Genomic DNA, 14,234 nt, shown 5'->3' with positions numbered 1-14,234 from the left:
TTGTTAGTTACAGATTTAACATGTAGTTAAATGTCCTAAAAGGCTCATGTTCTTACTCACCTCTCCCAGATCTAAACAGTAACTAGATTAGGCCATTCAGTTCAAAGGTGATATTTTTAAAACAGTTAATGTAAAAGTGAACCTCAACAAAGTTTCAGATACAGAATATTTCTGTGGTTTATACTGAAATCATTGGTATTATTCTATCTCAAATGAACTATAATATTTCACAGAAGAAAATGAGCAGTAAGTAAACTGTTCTACTTTCTAAATAACTTTGCTCTAACTTCTCAATATTAACAGAATATAGAATTTAAAAATCACTAGAATTTCATTAATATAGTCCAGGGATTCCGGTATAGAATATAACATGTACTTAGATATCTACTTTAAAAGGTTACAATAAAATTTAAGTGATTTTATTCAGAAAGATGGGACATATTTTTTATATATTAGTAGTATTCAGTGACAGATGGGCCTCAGTACCACTGCCTAAGGTGTGAGAAGAAAATTACCACCCTCCTAGCCTATTTTTCTATCTCTGAAAGTGAGAGTAAACAAATATCTATCTTTAATGGCTACTATGAAGGCAGTTTAATAAGTATATACTTAGAAGATACCAACTTTTAATTAATACTAACTTTTCAGTGAAAGGAATCAAATGTAGTATATCACACATGCTTAGCAGGTGTCTACCTCTGAATACACTTTAAACCCAAACTCTATAACTAACATATTTATTAGCAGTGTTCTGAAATTTCAGTTAAAATAATCTACCATCAGTTTTCTATTCATAGTCACTATGACAATAAGCTTCAAAAGCCAAGTTATTTCCATGCCCATTTTATTCTTTAGTAACAAATGATCACCTTAAGGCTTAACTTGTTATTGTTGTGATTCATTTAAGAAACACAAGTCTGAATCGGAAATTTCAAAAAAGGTTGAGGCCAAGTTAATAAAAGTCAACAAAGCTGCACTTTGCTGTTTAATCATTAGATTGTCCCTACACTGGAGCCAGAACAAAGGACATCCACTAAATTAAAATTTTAAGCACCTCAGTATAATAATGTCTCTCATCTCCAGGGCAAAATGAAAGACAGAAAGTTAAGCTCCACCTGATTCCAACAACATAAATTTGTCAAAGAATCTATCACCAAACAAATGATAAAGTTACCAGCTAACTACATTTTACTGAGGGGAACCCTAACTTTAGGTATAGGGACATTCCTAATAGTCTACACATCAATGTTTAATGTAATCATTCAAAATGCAACAATATAACTGAAAACAAATTATTATGGAAGTAAACATTTTTGTACAATGAAAAACATACCAAGTGATTTATGTTTGTGTCACTTTGAATCTCATTATGATGTATAATACATTAACCAATAAAGTATAAAAATTATCATTTTATCTATTCTAGAGCTGAATTTTTAAAATTCTATTGAGTAATGTATCCTTCATCTACTATCCCTACTTATTTAATTTCAAAATATAATTCAATCATGATCACAGGGCAGCAATTTTATTAAACTTTCATATTTTTACAGAAAGAATATATACAGCAATTGATCTTAATTCATAGTTGTTTCATTAACTCTGCTTATAGTTGCACATGACTTAAGATTTGGAAGCATTTAATTTTCTCAGCTGTTAACGCTTTCTTGATTTCACTAAAGACAATGAGGGTTTGGGGGAAAACAAATACAAGCTATTATATCAGTGCCTAACACTAAGCTGCTGGGCAGGTAAGGAGACTAGAAGGAGGTAAAAGAGAAGTATCAAAGAAGTGGCTGGGCTGTACTACAATAAGATTTCATAACAACAGAAGAGTTTTTTGTTTTTTGTTTTTTTGCGGGTCTGGGGATGGAACCCAGGGGCATTCGACCTCCAGGCTATACCCTCTACCCTATTTTTATTCTTTATTTTGAAACTGGGTCTCACTGAGTTGCAGAGGGCCTCGCTAAGTAGCTGAGGCTGTCCACAAACCAGGATCCTCCAGTCTCAGCCTCCCAAATGCTGGGATTACAAGCATGAGCCACTACGCCCGGCTTCAGAAGAGTTGTTTTAAAAGTTTATGTGAAATACATTTTAAGAATAAAATTATGGCATACATGAAATGCTTTACAGCTGCAGATGACAATAACTTATCATGCTCTATTTTAATTACTCACCGAAGTTCGGTCAGGTTCTCCATCTGCTAAACCTGCCTCCATAATGGAAGAAGATAGGTTTATGATCTTCTTTCCATTAATATTTAGCCATCCTATGAGTCTGAAAATCCTAGAAAAAGAAAATAATATGGATTAGGACTGGGATAAAATTGCAATGATTGAAAAATAAACAATATGAGATAGGAGATAATCATTTTAGGTTGAGACTATTGGGAAATCCAACAATAACAAAAAGAGATTTTGATAAAAACTTAAAGGGTGGTGATGATTCTGAAAAAAAATGAAGGGGGAAAACATATTCCAAGTGAAGAGGAACACTTCAGAACAAGTACCAATGAGATTGTCCATAATTTAAAAAGATATTTAAAATCTTTTAATCTAGCCTGGCATGGTGGCACACACTTTTAATCCCCGCACTTGGGAGGCGGAGACAGGAGGATCGCGCAGGTTCGAAGCCAGCCGTGCTGGCTTAAGAGACCTTGTTTCCAAATAAAAATATAAAATAAGTCTGGGAGTGTAGCCCAGAGATAGAAGGGATTCCAGGAACCACAGTGCCACACACACACACACACACACACACACACACACACACACACACACACCTCTTTTAATCTAATCTACTTATTTAATGAAATAAAATTAGTTTTTCATTATTTATTGGTGAAAACTAAGTAGTATGCTAAAATTCAACATCAGAGATAGTCTTATACACTTTTGTGATAAGAAAATAAATCAGGGCAATTTTTACGGACGACAATTTAAAATATTTATGTTCAACCAACAATTTCAATGCTAGAAATTTTCCTACAGAAAATCTAATGCACAAAGATATACAAATACACCTAACAAAATAATATATATGATGAGAAAAAAGTAGAAACAATCTTAATGTCAATCATTAAGAACTTCTTTATACTATATTATAGATATAAAGTGCAACATCATGCAACAATATTAAAAAATGAAGTAAGTCAGGAGTGGTGGCACACACTTGTAATCCCCACGCTTTGGAAGCCGAGACAGGAGGATCGCGCAGGTTCAAAGTCAGCCTTGCTGGCTTAAAAGACCCTGTTTCTAAATAAAAATAATATAAAAATAGGTCTGGGAGTAGCCCAAAGGTAGAAGGGTTTCCAAGAACCCCAGTACCACCAAAAAAAAAATTAATAAATAAAATAAGTAGATGTATATATGCCAAACTATTTTTTAAAAAAAATAAAGCAGCCGGGTGTGGTGGCACATGCTTGTAGTCCCCGCACTTGGGAGGCTGAGACAGGAGGATAGCACAGGTTCAAAGCCAGCCTCAGCTACTTAGTGAGGCTCTCAGCAACTTAGTGAGACTCAGTTTCCAAATAAAATATAAAATAAGTCTGGGAGTTTAGCCCGGAGGTAGAAAGCCACTGGGTTCCACCCACAGTATCACCAAAAACAAAAAACTATAATAGATTAAGTGGAAGAAGCATATGACATGGTGTTATATATAAAGTACTCTTTGTCTTTTTTTTTTTTTTTTTTTTTTTTTTTTGCGGTACTGGGGATGGAACCCAGGGGCATTCTACCTCCAAGCTACATGCCCAACCCTACTGTTATTCTTTATTTTGAATCAGGGTCTCACTGAGTTGCAAAGGGCCTCACTTAGTAGTAGCTGAGGCTGTCCAAGAACCGAGATCTTCCTGTCTCAGCCTCCCAAATGCTGGGATTACAAAAGTGAGGCACCACGCTCGGCTCTTTTTGTGTTTCTTTCTTTCTTTCTTTCTTTCTTTCTTTTTTTTTTTTTTTTTTTTTTTTCTTTTTGGTGGTGGTGGTACTGGGGTTCCTGGAAGACCTTTTACCTTCAGGCTATATTTCCAGACCTATTTTATTTTTGGAAACAGGGTCTCTTACGCCAGCACGGCTGGCTTCAAACCTGCGTGATCCTCCTTTCTCCGCCTCCCAAGCGTGAGGATTAGAAGCGTGCACCACCACAACCAGCAATTTTGTGTTTCTTTATTCTTAAATTTTACCACAAATATGTATTCCTCTTATACCTATTTTGAAAAATCTTAGAAATTTCTTCACAAGTATTTTTCTTTTCGGCTTTCTAAATAACAAAATCCCAACCTTGCATATCCATAATAACCATAAGTATTCAGATATCTCCAATAACTTGTTTAATAATTCTTCCTTAAAACAGCTAACAAAACCCAAGCCAATTAAACTAATTAGTACACTTTGTCTTTTCTTGTAGTTTCAAAAACATTTTCTCATTTCTAGAAATACAAAAAGCTGCACTGAAATATAAACGTAGGTGGAAACATTACTTGGACCTGTAGGGCTGACATTGGGTTTTTTTGATATAACCAATAAAATGATTAGCTCAATATGCTACCCTGACTTTCAATTTCAAAACCTTAAAAAGCTTTCCTTACTGCATGCATTAGAATACATTCTAAATATTTGTTTTAATGAAGTAATTCTCTACAAGGATAGTATATGTGTCTTACTGATTTATTCAGTATTAGTTCCAGGTAAATATTTAACAATTTTTGTTATAGTGAACCAATACTGCCAACTCAGTTATCAAGATGAGCAAATAAAAAGAGAATAAAAAGTAGCAGATGACACAAAAATTATTCATGCCTATAGTATGTACAATGAAATTAGTATTTGAATACTGACAGATATTACATTCTAGAAATTTGCAATATTTAAAACAAAATAAAACTTCCACAGGAAGCTTCTACTTCAAAACATGTTAGCCAGGCATGGTAGCTATAATCCCAGTAGTTGAGAGGCTGAGACAGGATCAAAGGTTAACAGCCAGTATCAGCAACATAAGGCCCTCAGCAACTTTGAAGGACCCTATTTCAAAATAAAAATTAAAAAAAAATAGGCCTGGGGTGTAGCTCAGAGGTAGAGCACCCCTGAATTTAATTCCCCATACCACACACAAAAAGACTTGCCAATTTTATCATATCATCCATTTCATTTTAAGAATTCATTCATTCCTAGATATTATATTAAGCCCTTTGAATACATCAATAAGCAAAGCCAACAAACAAAACACAAGTGCTACTCTTATGGAGTTTATATTCTAGAAGGGAGATACAATATAATAAATTAATAAATTACATAGTACATTAGAAAGCAGAAGTACATTTGGGTGCTGTGGTGCATGCCTATAATCCTAGCTACTCTGGAGGCTGAGACAGAAGTATCATAAATTCAAGACCAGCCTGAGAAATTTAGTAAGACTGTCTCAAAAATAAAATTAAAAAAGGCCAAGGGTGTAGCTCAGTGGTAGAGAGCTTGCCTGGGATGTGTGAGGCCCTGAGTTCAATTCCCAATATCACCAATAAATAAATAAATGGACAAATGAATGCATGAATGTAGTTAAGTGCTATGGGAAAAAAATAAAGCAGGCTAAGGTGAACCAAGGGGTAATGGATTATACTTTTAAATAGGATGGTCACAGCCAGGCGTGGTGGCGCACACTTGTAATCCCAGCATTCGGGAGGCGAAGACAGGAGGATTACAGTTCGCGGCCAGCCTCAGCTACTTAGTGAGGCCCTCTGCAACTTAGTGAGACCCTGTTTCAAAATAAAGAATAAAAAATAGGACAGAGGCTGTAGCTCGGAGGTCAAATGCCCCTGGGTTCCATCCCCAAACCCGCAAAAAAATAGATAGATAGATAGATAGATAGACAGACAGACAGACAGACAGACAGACAGACAGACAGACAGACAGGAAGGTCATGAGGGAGGAAATTAGCCATGTGGATATCTGAGGGAAGTGTTTTCAAATCAGAGGGAACTGTCAGTACAAAGATCCTATGGCAGGAATATAACTTGTAAGTTTGAGGAACAGCAAAAGAGCAATGTAGCTGAAACAACTTGAGTAAGAAGAGCATAAGTTATGATCACAAAGCTAAGAAAACAAAGTAGAAGTAGATTATTTCTGCCCTACAGGCCACTGTACCTTTACAAGAAGTCACTGCAGGGACCTAAAGGAATACCATATTCTGACTTAAATTTCTAATGTTTCTCTCTGTGTTGACAATAACTGTAGTGGGAAAAGGGTAGAAATTGGAAGTTCAGTTAAAAGGTTACTGCAGCAATCCATTAGAATATAATAAAAGGATGAAGTACCATAAGGATACTGAAAATTAGAATTCTCCATATATTTTGAAAGTAAAGATTTTTATAAAGGACTGATGATAAAGTATGAAAGAAAAAGGAATGATAATGATCATGATTTTCTTATTTGAATTATTAGACATATTGATAGCCATCAAATGAAATGGGGGAAAACTGATGGAAAAGTAAGTTTTTAGTTCTTTGATGGGACAGGGCAGAAGATAGAGTAAGTTTGAGATGTCTATCTCCTGAGTAGGTAAATGTACTGAGAAGGCAGTTGGATGCAAGAGGTTAGGGCTCAGAAAAGAGGTCAAAGCTGGATATAAAAATTAGGAATTTAGCAGGGTGTGGTGGTGCACGCTTGTAAATCACAGCATTTGGGTGGCGGAGACAGGAAGATCACGATTCTTGGACAGGCCTCAGCTACTTAGGCCCTTTGTAACTCAGTGAGACCCTGTTTCAAAATAAAGAATAAAAATAGGGCTGGGGGTGTAGCTTAAAGGGAGAATGCCCCTGGGTTTCATCCCCAGTACTGCAAAAAAAATTAAAATTAAAATTAATAATATTGGGGATTTGGTACATTTAGGGTACTTAAAGCCTTAGGACAACTGGATTACCAGGGGAATGGATGCCAAAAGATGGATTTCAGAACTCCTCAGGCATATGTAATTCACCTCAACAGGGTTGCTTTTTTCCTGCTCCAACTTTTTGGTTGATAAGACATTTGCATGTCTGGTAATATGAGCATATTTAATTTCATTTGGGGTTCAAATAGTAAATTAAAAATAAAAGGTCACTGTCAATGTTTTTCCCTCATATTCTAGCTCTTTCCTTGTTTTTTCATAAACCGATCCTCTTTCAGTTCCTGTAAGATGTTATATACAGAAAACATTAACAGAAGATACAAATTAAAACACATTACCAAGAACTTAGTAAAAAACTATCATTTAATATATTTTTGTATTATTAATACAGTATCACTTAATACATTTTTGCTGAATGTCTCCCAAATAAATCCAGTTCAATAAAGAGATATAAGTGGAAATAAGTCACTACAGCTAAAGTAGACATTTGAGCAAATAACTGTAGCAGCTCAGAGAATTCCAGACTGCTAAGGAGAAAGTGCATAGGATGAAAGTCTACTTCCACCATTTAACTTATATATTTTGAACTACAGAACTATTATCAACCTTGAACACCAAAATATTATATAACTCTGGTAATGCATTGCTATTCTCCAGCACTTTGAGAAATCATTCATAAAAAGCAAATGATAATATCTAACCTGCTATGTTAAACAAAAAAAATTCAATGACTTATTACTCTTCCATCTACTTTGGTGCATTTATTTAGTATTCTTCCGCTGTAGCATTTGGAATGGGCATGGATTTAGTTATGAAATCACAAAGATTAATCTTGTTGACTCTCAGAGTTCTTTATAGTCTAACGACTCATGTTTCTCCAATTGACAGAAGTTTATTCTGTTTTTTGTTAATTATTTCTTCTTTTCTATTTTCTCTTCTTTCCTATTGAAATTTTTATTAGGCATATGTTGGACTTCAGTGAATCAACTGTAATTGACTTCAACTTGATTTTTCCCAATCCCATTTGTATGTTTGTATAGAAAATCCTAAAGTATTTTATCAACTTTATTTCCCAGATCATCAACTTTAGCACATTTTATTCCTCAACCTATCCATGGACATTTTTTTTAACTTTTAAAAAAATGGACACTTTCTTATTCCCTGATTACACGTATGCCTACTCTTGTTTCATGTTTGCAGGATTCTTTTGAATCTAAGCATATAGTTAGATTTCATGTGGTTGTTGCTCAATGCTCTTCTCCAGGAAATCCTGTTTCCTCTGAAGTCATTTTTGGTTCCTTTGTCTTGACTCTTTCTCTTTGGGCTGTTGTTTTCCCTCAAGAGTCTGCTGGTTCTTAGTTGCCCATTCATATTTATGAATAAGTATTTTTTTCATAAAAGCCTACTAGGTCTATTTCAGCATGGTTCTATCCTATTTTTATATCTCAGTGGGGAAAAATTGTGAATTATTAAGAATATGTGAATTATTTTTTTGTCTTTCATGTTTTAGTGATTATTAAGATCAGGTTTTAATATTAATTTTAAGCATATGCAGCTGATATAAATACTTTTTAACCTGTCATTTAACCTACATTTCAATGATGCCCATAATATACAAACTGAATAGGTAATATTTGTATTGAATTTTTTTTATTAAATGGAGACAAATGTAGAACATCTGTATAACACAAGGGGCAGCAAACTGTTTTGAAAAGGGAAAGATAGTAAACAGATACTAACTTTAGATTTTGCAGGCCACAATATCTCTACTGCAACTTGTTAGTTCTGCTGTCATAGCATGAAAGAAACCATAGATAATATGTGCCTCAGAAACTATTTATAAAAAAAGGTATATGGAAGCATAGTCTGGTTACACTTGTTATAACGTTTCAGGTTAAAATTATATGTCTAAGTAGCACATTTTAAAGAAAAACTTTTTTCTGATGTCCCCTAAACTTGCTATTACACTTTTTTTCCTGTTTAGCTTCATTTATGAATATGCCTACATGTTAAAAGGAGCTTCTCCCTGTCCTCAGAATATGTCTCAACTACTCACTTGATTGCTTTTCCTGAAGGAGAATGTTCACTGCACTTTTTGATTTTAAGTTTCTTCTGAATTCTTCTCTATGGGTTTCCTTCCTTCCTTCCCTCTCCCTTCCTCCCTCCTTCCCTCCCTCCCTTTTTTCTTCTCTTCCTTTTTCTTTTGCACATGAGCCAAATTTTTCTGACTTTTTTGTCCTCTTAAAGTCTGGTCAGCCTATGTATGTATGATCACTTACTGTATCTTTGTGACTCAGGATACAAGAAGTACAGTTAGGACAAGGTTTTATTTTGATTCTCCAGTAGTGAAGGGGACTCTCCTATAACATTTCTCCCCAATAGTAGTGTATTTGGATTGGGTATTTTTATATAACACTATTAATTAAAGAACAAATGAATTTGCATTATTTTTGTCAAACTGACAAAACACAAATAATAAGCCAGGTGTAGTGGCACACACCTGTAACCCCAGTACTTGGGACGCTGTGACAGAAGGATCACAGACTCAGCAGCAACCTACTGAGCTCCTTGGCAAATTAGCTAGACACCGTTTTAAAATTTAAAAAAAAAATTAAAAAATAAAAAGGATTTGTGGTGCAGCTCAAAAGTAGAATGCACCTAGGTTCAATCCCCCATTCTTTAAAAAAAATTACAAATAATATAGTATAGTGAAGTCTCAGAATGAAGAGAGAAGTGTTGTGAACATATTCCATTCTTTTTTTTTTTTTTTTTTTTTTTTTTGCAGGTCTGGGAATGGAGCTCAGGGGCATTTCACCTCCGAGCTACAGCTCCTGCCCTGTTTTTTATTCTTTATTTTTAAACAGGGTCTCACTAAGTTGCAAAGGGCCTCACTAAGTAGCTGAGGCTGTCCACAAACCACGATCCTCTGGTCTCATCCTTCCAAAAGCTGGGATTACAAGTGTACACCACCACGCCCAGATCATATTCAATTTTTAAAGACATGATGCATTCCTAATGGATATATGTCCAATAAAATGTTTGTCAGCCAATGAATGTTATATAGATATTTCTCAAATGATTTTTAAAACCATGATCTGGCTTGACAATTATGAGCAAATTTTGGCAATAGACATCTCAAAAGCTTTATAAAACAGTGGTGAAGCCATATATGTAAGGAACTCACACTGACTCACAAAATGTCAGACAACTGGCTCTGACTTGGGTCGTTTGGGGGAAAAGACAAGGGGGTATAGGGTTGATAAAGCAGCACTGTGGTGGAGGACTTGATTAGCATGTGCAAGGGCCTGGCTCCAATCTCTTGCACCACAGAGAAGGGGGAGAGTTGAAAGAAAACACGGTATTTAAAAATAAAATACTATTCATAACAACATGGACTTAGGGCTTTTCTTGAAACTATGGACAATCTAGCAACAACTAATGAAAGCTGAGCAGAGCCATCCACTTTTCAAGGGGCTAGGATTCTCTAGCTCATACCAACCTTTCATACCACATTTGTATCTGTACTTTTACTGTTTCACTCATTTTTACTACATGTCTGATCTTTTAAGTAGTTGGGTTTTGACTGCCTGTATAGAATCCTTAAAAAAAAAAAAAAGGTCAATAATGTGCTGGTATTGAAAAACTGCCCTAGTATTGGTTTCCACTAAAAGTATAAAAGGAGGTCAGAGCTTAAGTGATACACAAGCAATCAGGCAGGTGGCAAGAAAGAGGGGGGAAAAAGGGAGAAATAACAGTTTTGCTTGCTACACTTCAAAATTCCACCCCCCTTTTATCTTGGCCCTGAAATTAAGCCATAGTAAGAACGTAGAGGCAATTAAGAGTTTTTAGTCTTAAATATTTATATATATACACATATATGTGTGCATATATACATATATACATATATGTGTGTGTATATATATATTGAAAGCTTCAATACACATACACACACTCAAAAGCATCTAAGAGCATAAGAAGCTCTGCCTGGCACATTTATTTTTACTTTTTTTATAATCTCTGATACTGAGGATGAACCCCAGGGGCATTCTACCTCTGCGCTAAACCTTCAGCCATTTATTTATTTATTTATTTATTTATTTATTTATTTATTTATGGTGGTACTGGGGTTTCTGAAAGCCCTTCTACCTCCGGGCTACACTCCTAGACCTATTTTTACATTTTTATTTGGAAACAGGGTCTCCTAAGCCAGCACGCGCGGCTGGCTTCGAACCTGCGTGACCCTCCTGTCTCCGCCTCCCAAGCGCGGGGATTACAAGCGTGTGCCACCACGCCGGGCTCAGCCCTTTATTTTATTCTTTATTTTGAAATAGGGCTTAACTAAGTTGTGGAAGGACTCACTAAGTAGCTGAGGCTGACTGAGAACCTGTGATCCTCCAGCCTCAGGGGATTACAAGTGTATGCCACCACAACCAGATGCCTGGCACATCTTAAAAGCTATAGAGATAGCAAGAGCCTGTGCTCTTCTCTGAGAGATTACATGCCACTGCATTGGCTGTGATTAGGGCCTCTGTTTCCCAATTCTCCTCCATGAACAAGCCTTGATATATAAGATGCGAGCTATAATCTGTTTCCCTATTTTTCTCTATGACCTGGCCTTGATATGCAGGATTTAAACTCAATATGTTACTTCAAAGCACCACCAATTAATGGGCAACTAATATAGCAGAGGTAGAAAAAGATATACTTACACTTAACAAGTACACCAACCAGCAACAAGATAATACCACCTGCCTTAAAGTGAGCTGCCAGCCCTGCTGTCCTGGGGATGCTGATAGGAACACACCAATGGGAAAACTTTACTTAAGGGCCCAGGTCTGAGGGGAAACCGAGTTCACTTTCAGTCTCTCCAGCAGGCCTACCAGGCACACTGCTTTCCTTCTCTTTCTTTTCTATTTCCTACTGACTTTGTAATAAAAAAAAAAAAATTGCTACACCTAAGCTGCCTATTAGTTTTAATTTCCCTATTCAGAAAATTCTACTTGGATAGAGGAAAAGAGCCCACTGCACCATTACAAACCATAAAAAATAATATGCACAAAATGCTCTGAATATAGCAATATTACAGCTCCCATGTTAATTTCTTCTGTTACCATCCTTCCTGGTGACTAAAGCTTCAATGTATGTTTTCAAGTTCATCTCTTCTAACAATTATAATAAAAGTCTTTTCTCTTATAGTAAAAATTTGTCCAGATGCTCAAATTTCTCTTACTATAACTAAGCCCTTTCTCAGTTCATCTCCTTCACATATTCTTCTGTCTTTTGTCCCACTATCTCCCTTTCCTCCTTTACAACCTTTTAAAATGTAAAAAATAATTTCTAGATTATATGCCATAGTTTGCTGACATAGTTTGTTCCCCTTTCTGACTTACACTTTCAAGCTACATTCCTATGATCCTTTGCCTTCACTGGAAGATTTCTCAATAGTGTTCATGTGAGCATGAAGCAGTGAGCTACACAAACATCCAGGCTGAAGGGGAATCAACAAGCACAAAGACACTGAAGCAGGAGCTATAGTATGTTTAAATAAGAGCAAGGAGACTACTCTGGCAAGTAGAACAAGAATGGTGAGAAAGAGAACAGGAAGATAACTGGGTTGACTATCATAGGTAGCTGGCAGAACAGAGAATCTTGACTTACTCTGAATGAGATGGAAAGCTACTGTTAAAAGAATATCAAGAAATGAAAGGATAAAACTTACACAGGTTCACTGGCTACTGGCTGAGAACAGACTGCAAATTAGAAAGCTGCTGCTATAAGCCAGGAAAGAAACATGGTGAATAGTGTCAAATTCTTTCAAGTATTTATATGCTTTGAATATACAGCCAGAGAGATCAGAGACAAATACAAAGTATAAACTAAAAAACTTTTGCCCTGCTCAACAGAAAACGAAGTTGCCGTATGGACATGTTTCCTACTGGACATGTTCACTTTGAGATGCCAACTGAACATCTGAATAGAGGTATCAAAGAGGCAGCTGAATATGCAAATGTGAGGCTGAAGTAGAAAGGTTAGGCTGGAAAGATAAACTGGGAGTCAGCATATAAAGTAGGTGGAATTCAAAAACCAAACACTACCTGAGATCATTTTAGGAAACTACGAAAACAGAAGAGAGGCCCAAGCTCAGTTTAGGATCCTGTGCTATTCCAATATTAAAGGACCAATATTTATAAAATGCATGAATACTAATTTGGAGGTTTCAATTTTTGGCATTTGTCTATTTCATCACTTTATGTAAAAACAGAATCACTATAAAAACCAAGAAGGATAAAAACAAAGTAAGAATCATAACCTGACTACAACAGGGAGCAAAAGGAGGAAAGGATAAAATTAAAGAGAAATGCCTAAGTTCCTCATATTTTATAACAGGGAGTTAAGAAACACTGCCAATAACAAAAGTCCACAAGGGTGGTTGGGGACTTAAAGTATAAATGTACAATTTTCCCACATTTCAGAGGTAAAAAGACAAAAGATCTTGAAATGATAATAAGTATGGGGATGGTGGTGGCATATGCTTGTAATCCCAGTACTTGAAGGTGAAACAGAAGGATCGTAGGTTCACAGTCAGCCTCAGCTACTTAGTGAGACCCTCAGCAGCTTAGTGAGATGGTGTTCCAAAATAAAAGAATAAAATAGGGATAGGGATGTGGCTCAGAGGTAGAATATACCTGGGATTCCATACCCAGTACCAGAAAAAATAAAATATCCAGGAAATCTGAATTATATTTTTCAAAGTTACACAGTAGCCAGGCGTGGTGGCACATGCTTGTAATCCCCGTGCTTGGGAGGCGGAGACAGGAGGATCACGCAGGTTACAAGCCAGTCTTGCTGGCTTAAGAGACCCTGTTTCCAAATAAAAATGTAAAAAATAGGTGTCTGGGAGCGTAGCCCAGGAGGTAGAAGGGTTTCCAGGAACCCCAGTACCACCAAAAAAAAAAAAAAAGTTACACAGTAATTAAAAACAAAGAGAAAAAAAAGTAGTCTCCTCTGCCATATTAAAGAGAAGGTATTGCTTCTATAACAACAACAACAACAACAACACAGTAACATTTCTATAAAAGCATATCCAGAAAACTCACTTCTCAAAATTGCCAAGCTAAAACTAAGTTTGTATCTTAATTTAAATGTAATTACTAGTTGAATTCAAAGTTTAAAAAAACACTGCGTTCTCCCTTTTGTTATCAGTTCTCTAGATACTAGAGAACTGGCACCTCGTTATTTACACTTAACCCAACAAAGTTTCTAGAGGAAATAACATTTACAAATATTATAAAAATTCTTAGGCTCAGACTCTTATTTCAGTTAGAGAAAAAAAGAAGCACTTACTAAGCAAGGCTAATGTC

At 35.8% G+C, this 14,234-nt stretch overlaps 1 protein-coding gene across 4 annotated transcripts in view; it reads right to left on the bottom strand.

The window, feature by feature from the left end:
• Positions 1-2,273, bottom strand: part of OSBPL8 (oxysterol binding protein like 8) — a gene marked incomplete at both ends in the record, with an annotated part of 109,430 nt that extends 107,157 nt beyond the window's left edge. For 3 of the 4 annotated variants that reach the window (XM_080705500.1, XM_080705501.1, XM_080705502.1), the window contains one exon: positions 2,178-2,219. In XM_080705500.1, coding sequence (XP_080561626.1) covers positions 2,178-2,219 — 42 coding nt within the window. Of the gene's footprint in view, positions 1-2,177 lie in introns of all 4 variants that reach the window. The other variant, XM_080705504.1, reaches the window with a different exon arrangement.
• Positions 2,274-14,234: the final 11,961 nt, after the last annotated feature.

This window comes from Muscardinus avellanarius, assembly GCF_963383645.1.
Source record: "Muscardinus avellanarius genome assembly, chromosome: 11".
Lineage (NCBI taxonomy): Eukaryota > Metazoa > Chordata > Mammalia > Rodentia > Gliridae > Muscardinus > Muscardinus avellanarius.
The sequence above is the reverse complement of the archived record's forward strand: the minus strand, read 5'-3'. Positions and strand labels throughout refer to the sequence as shown.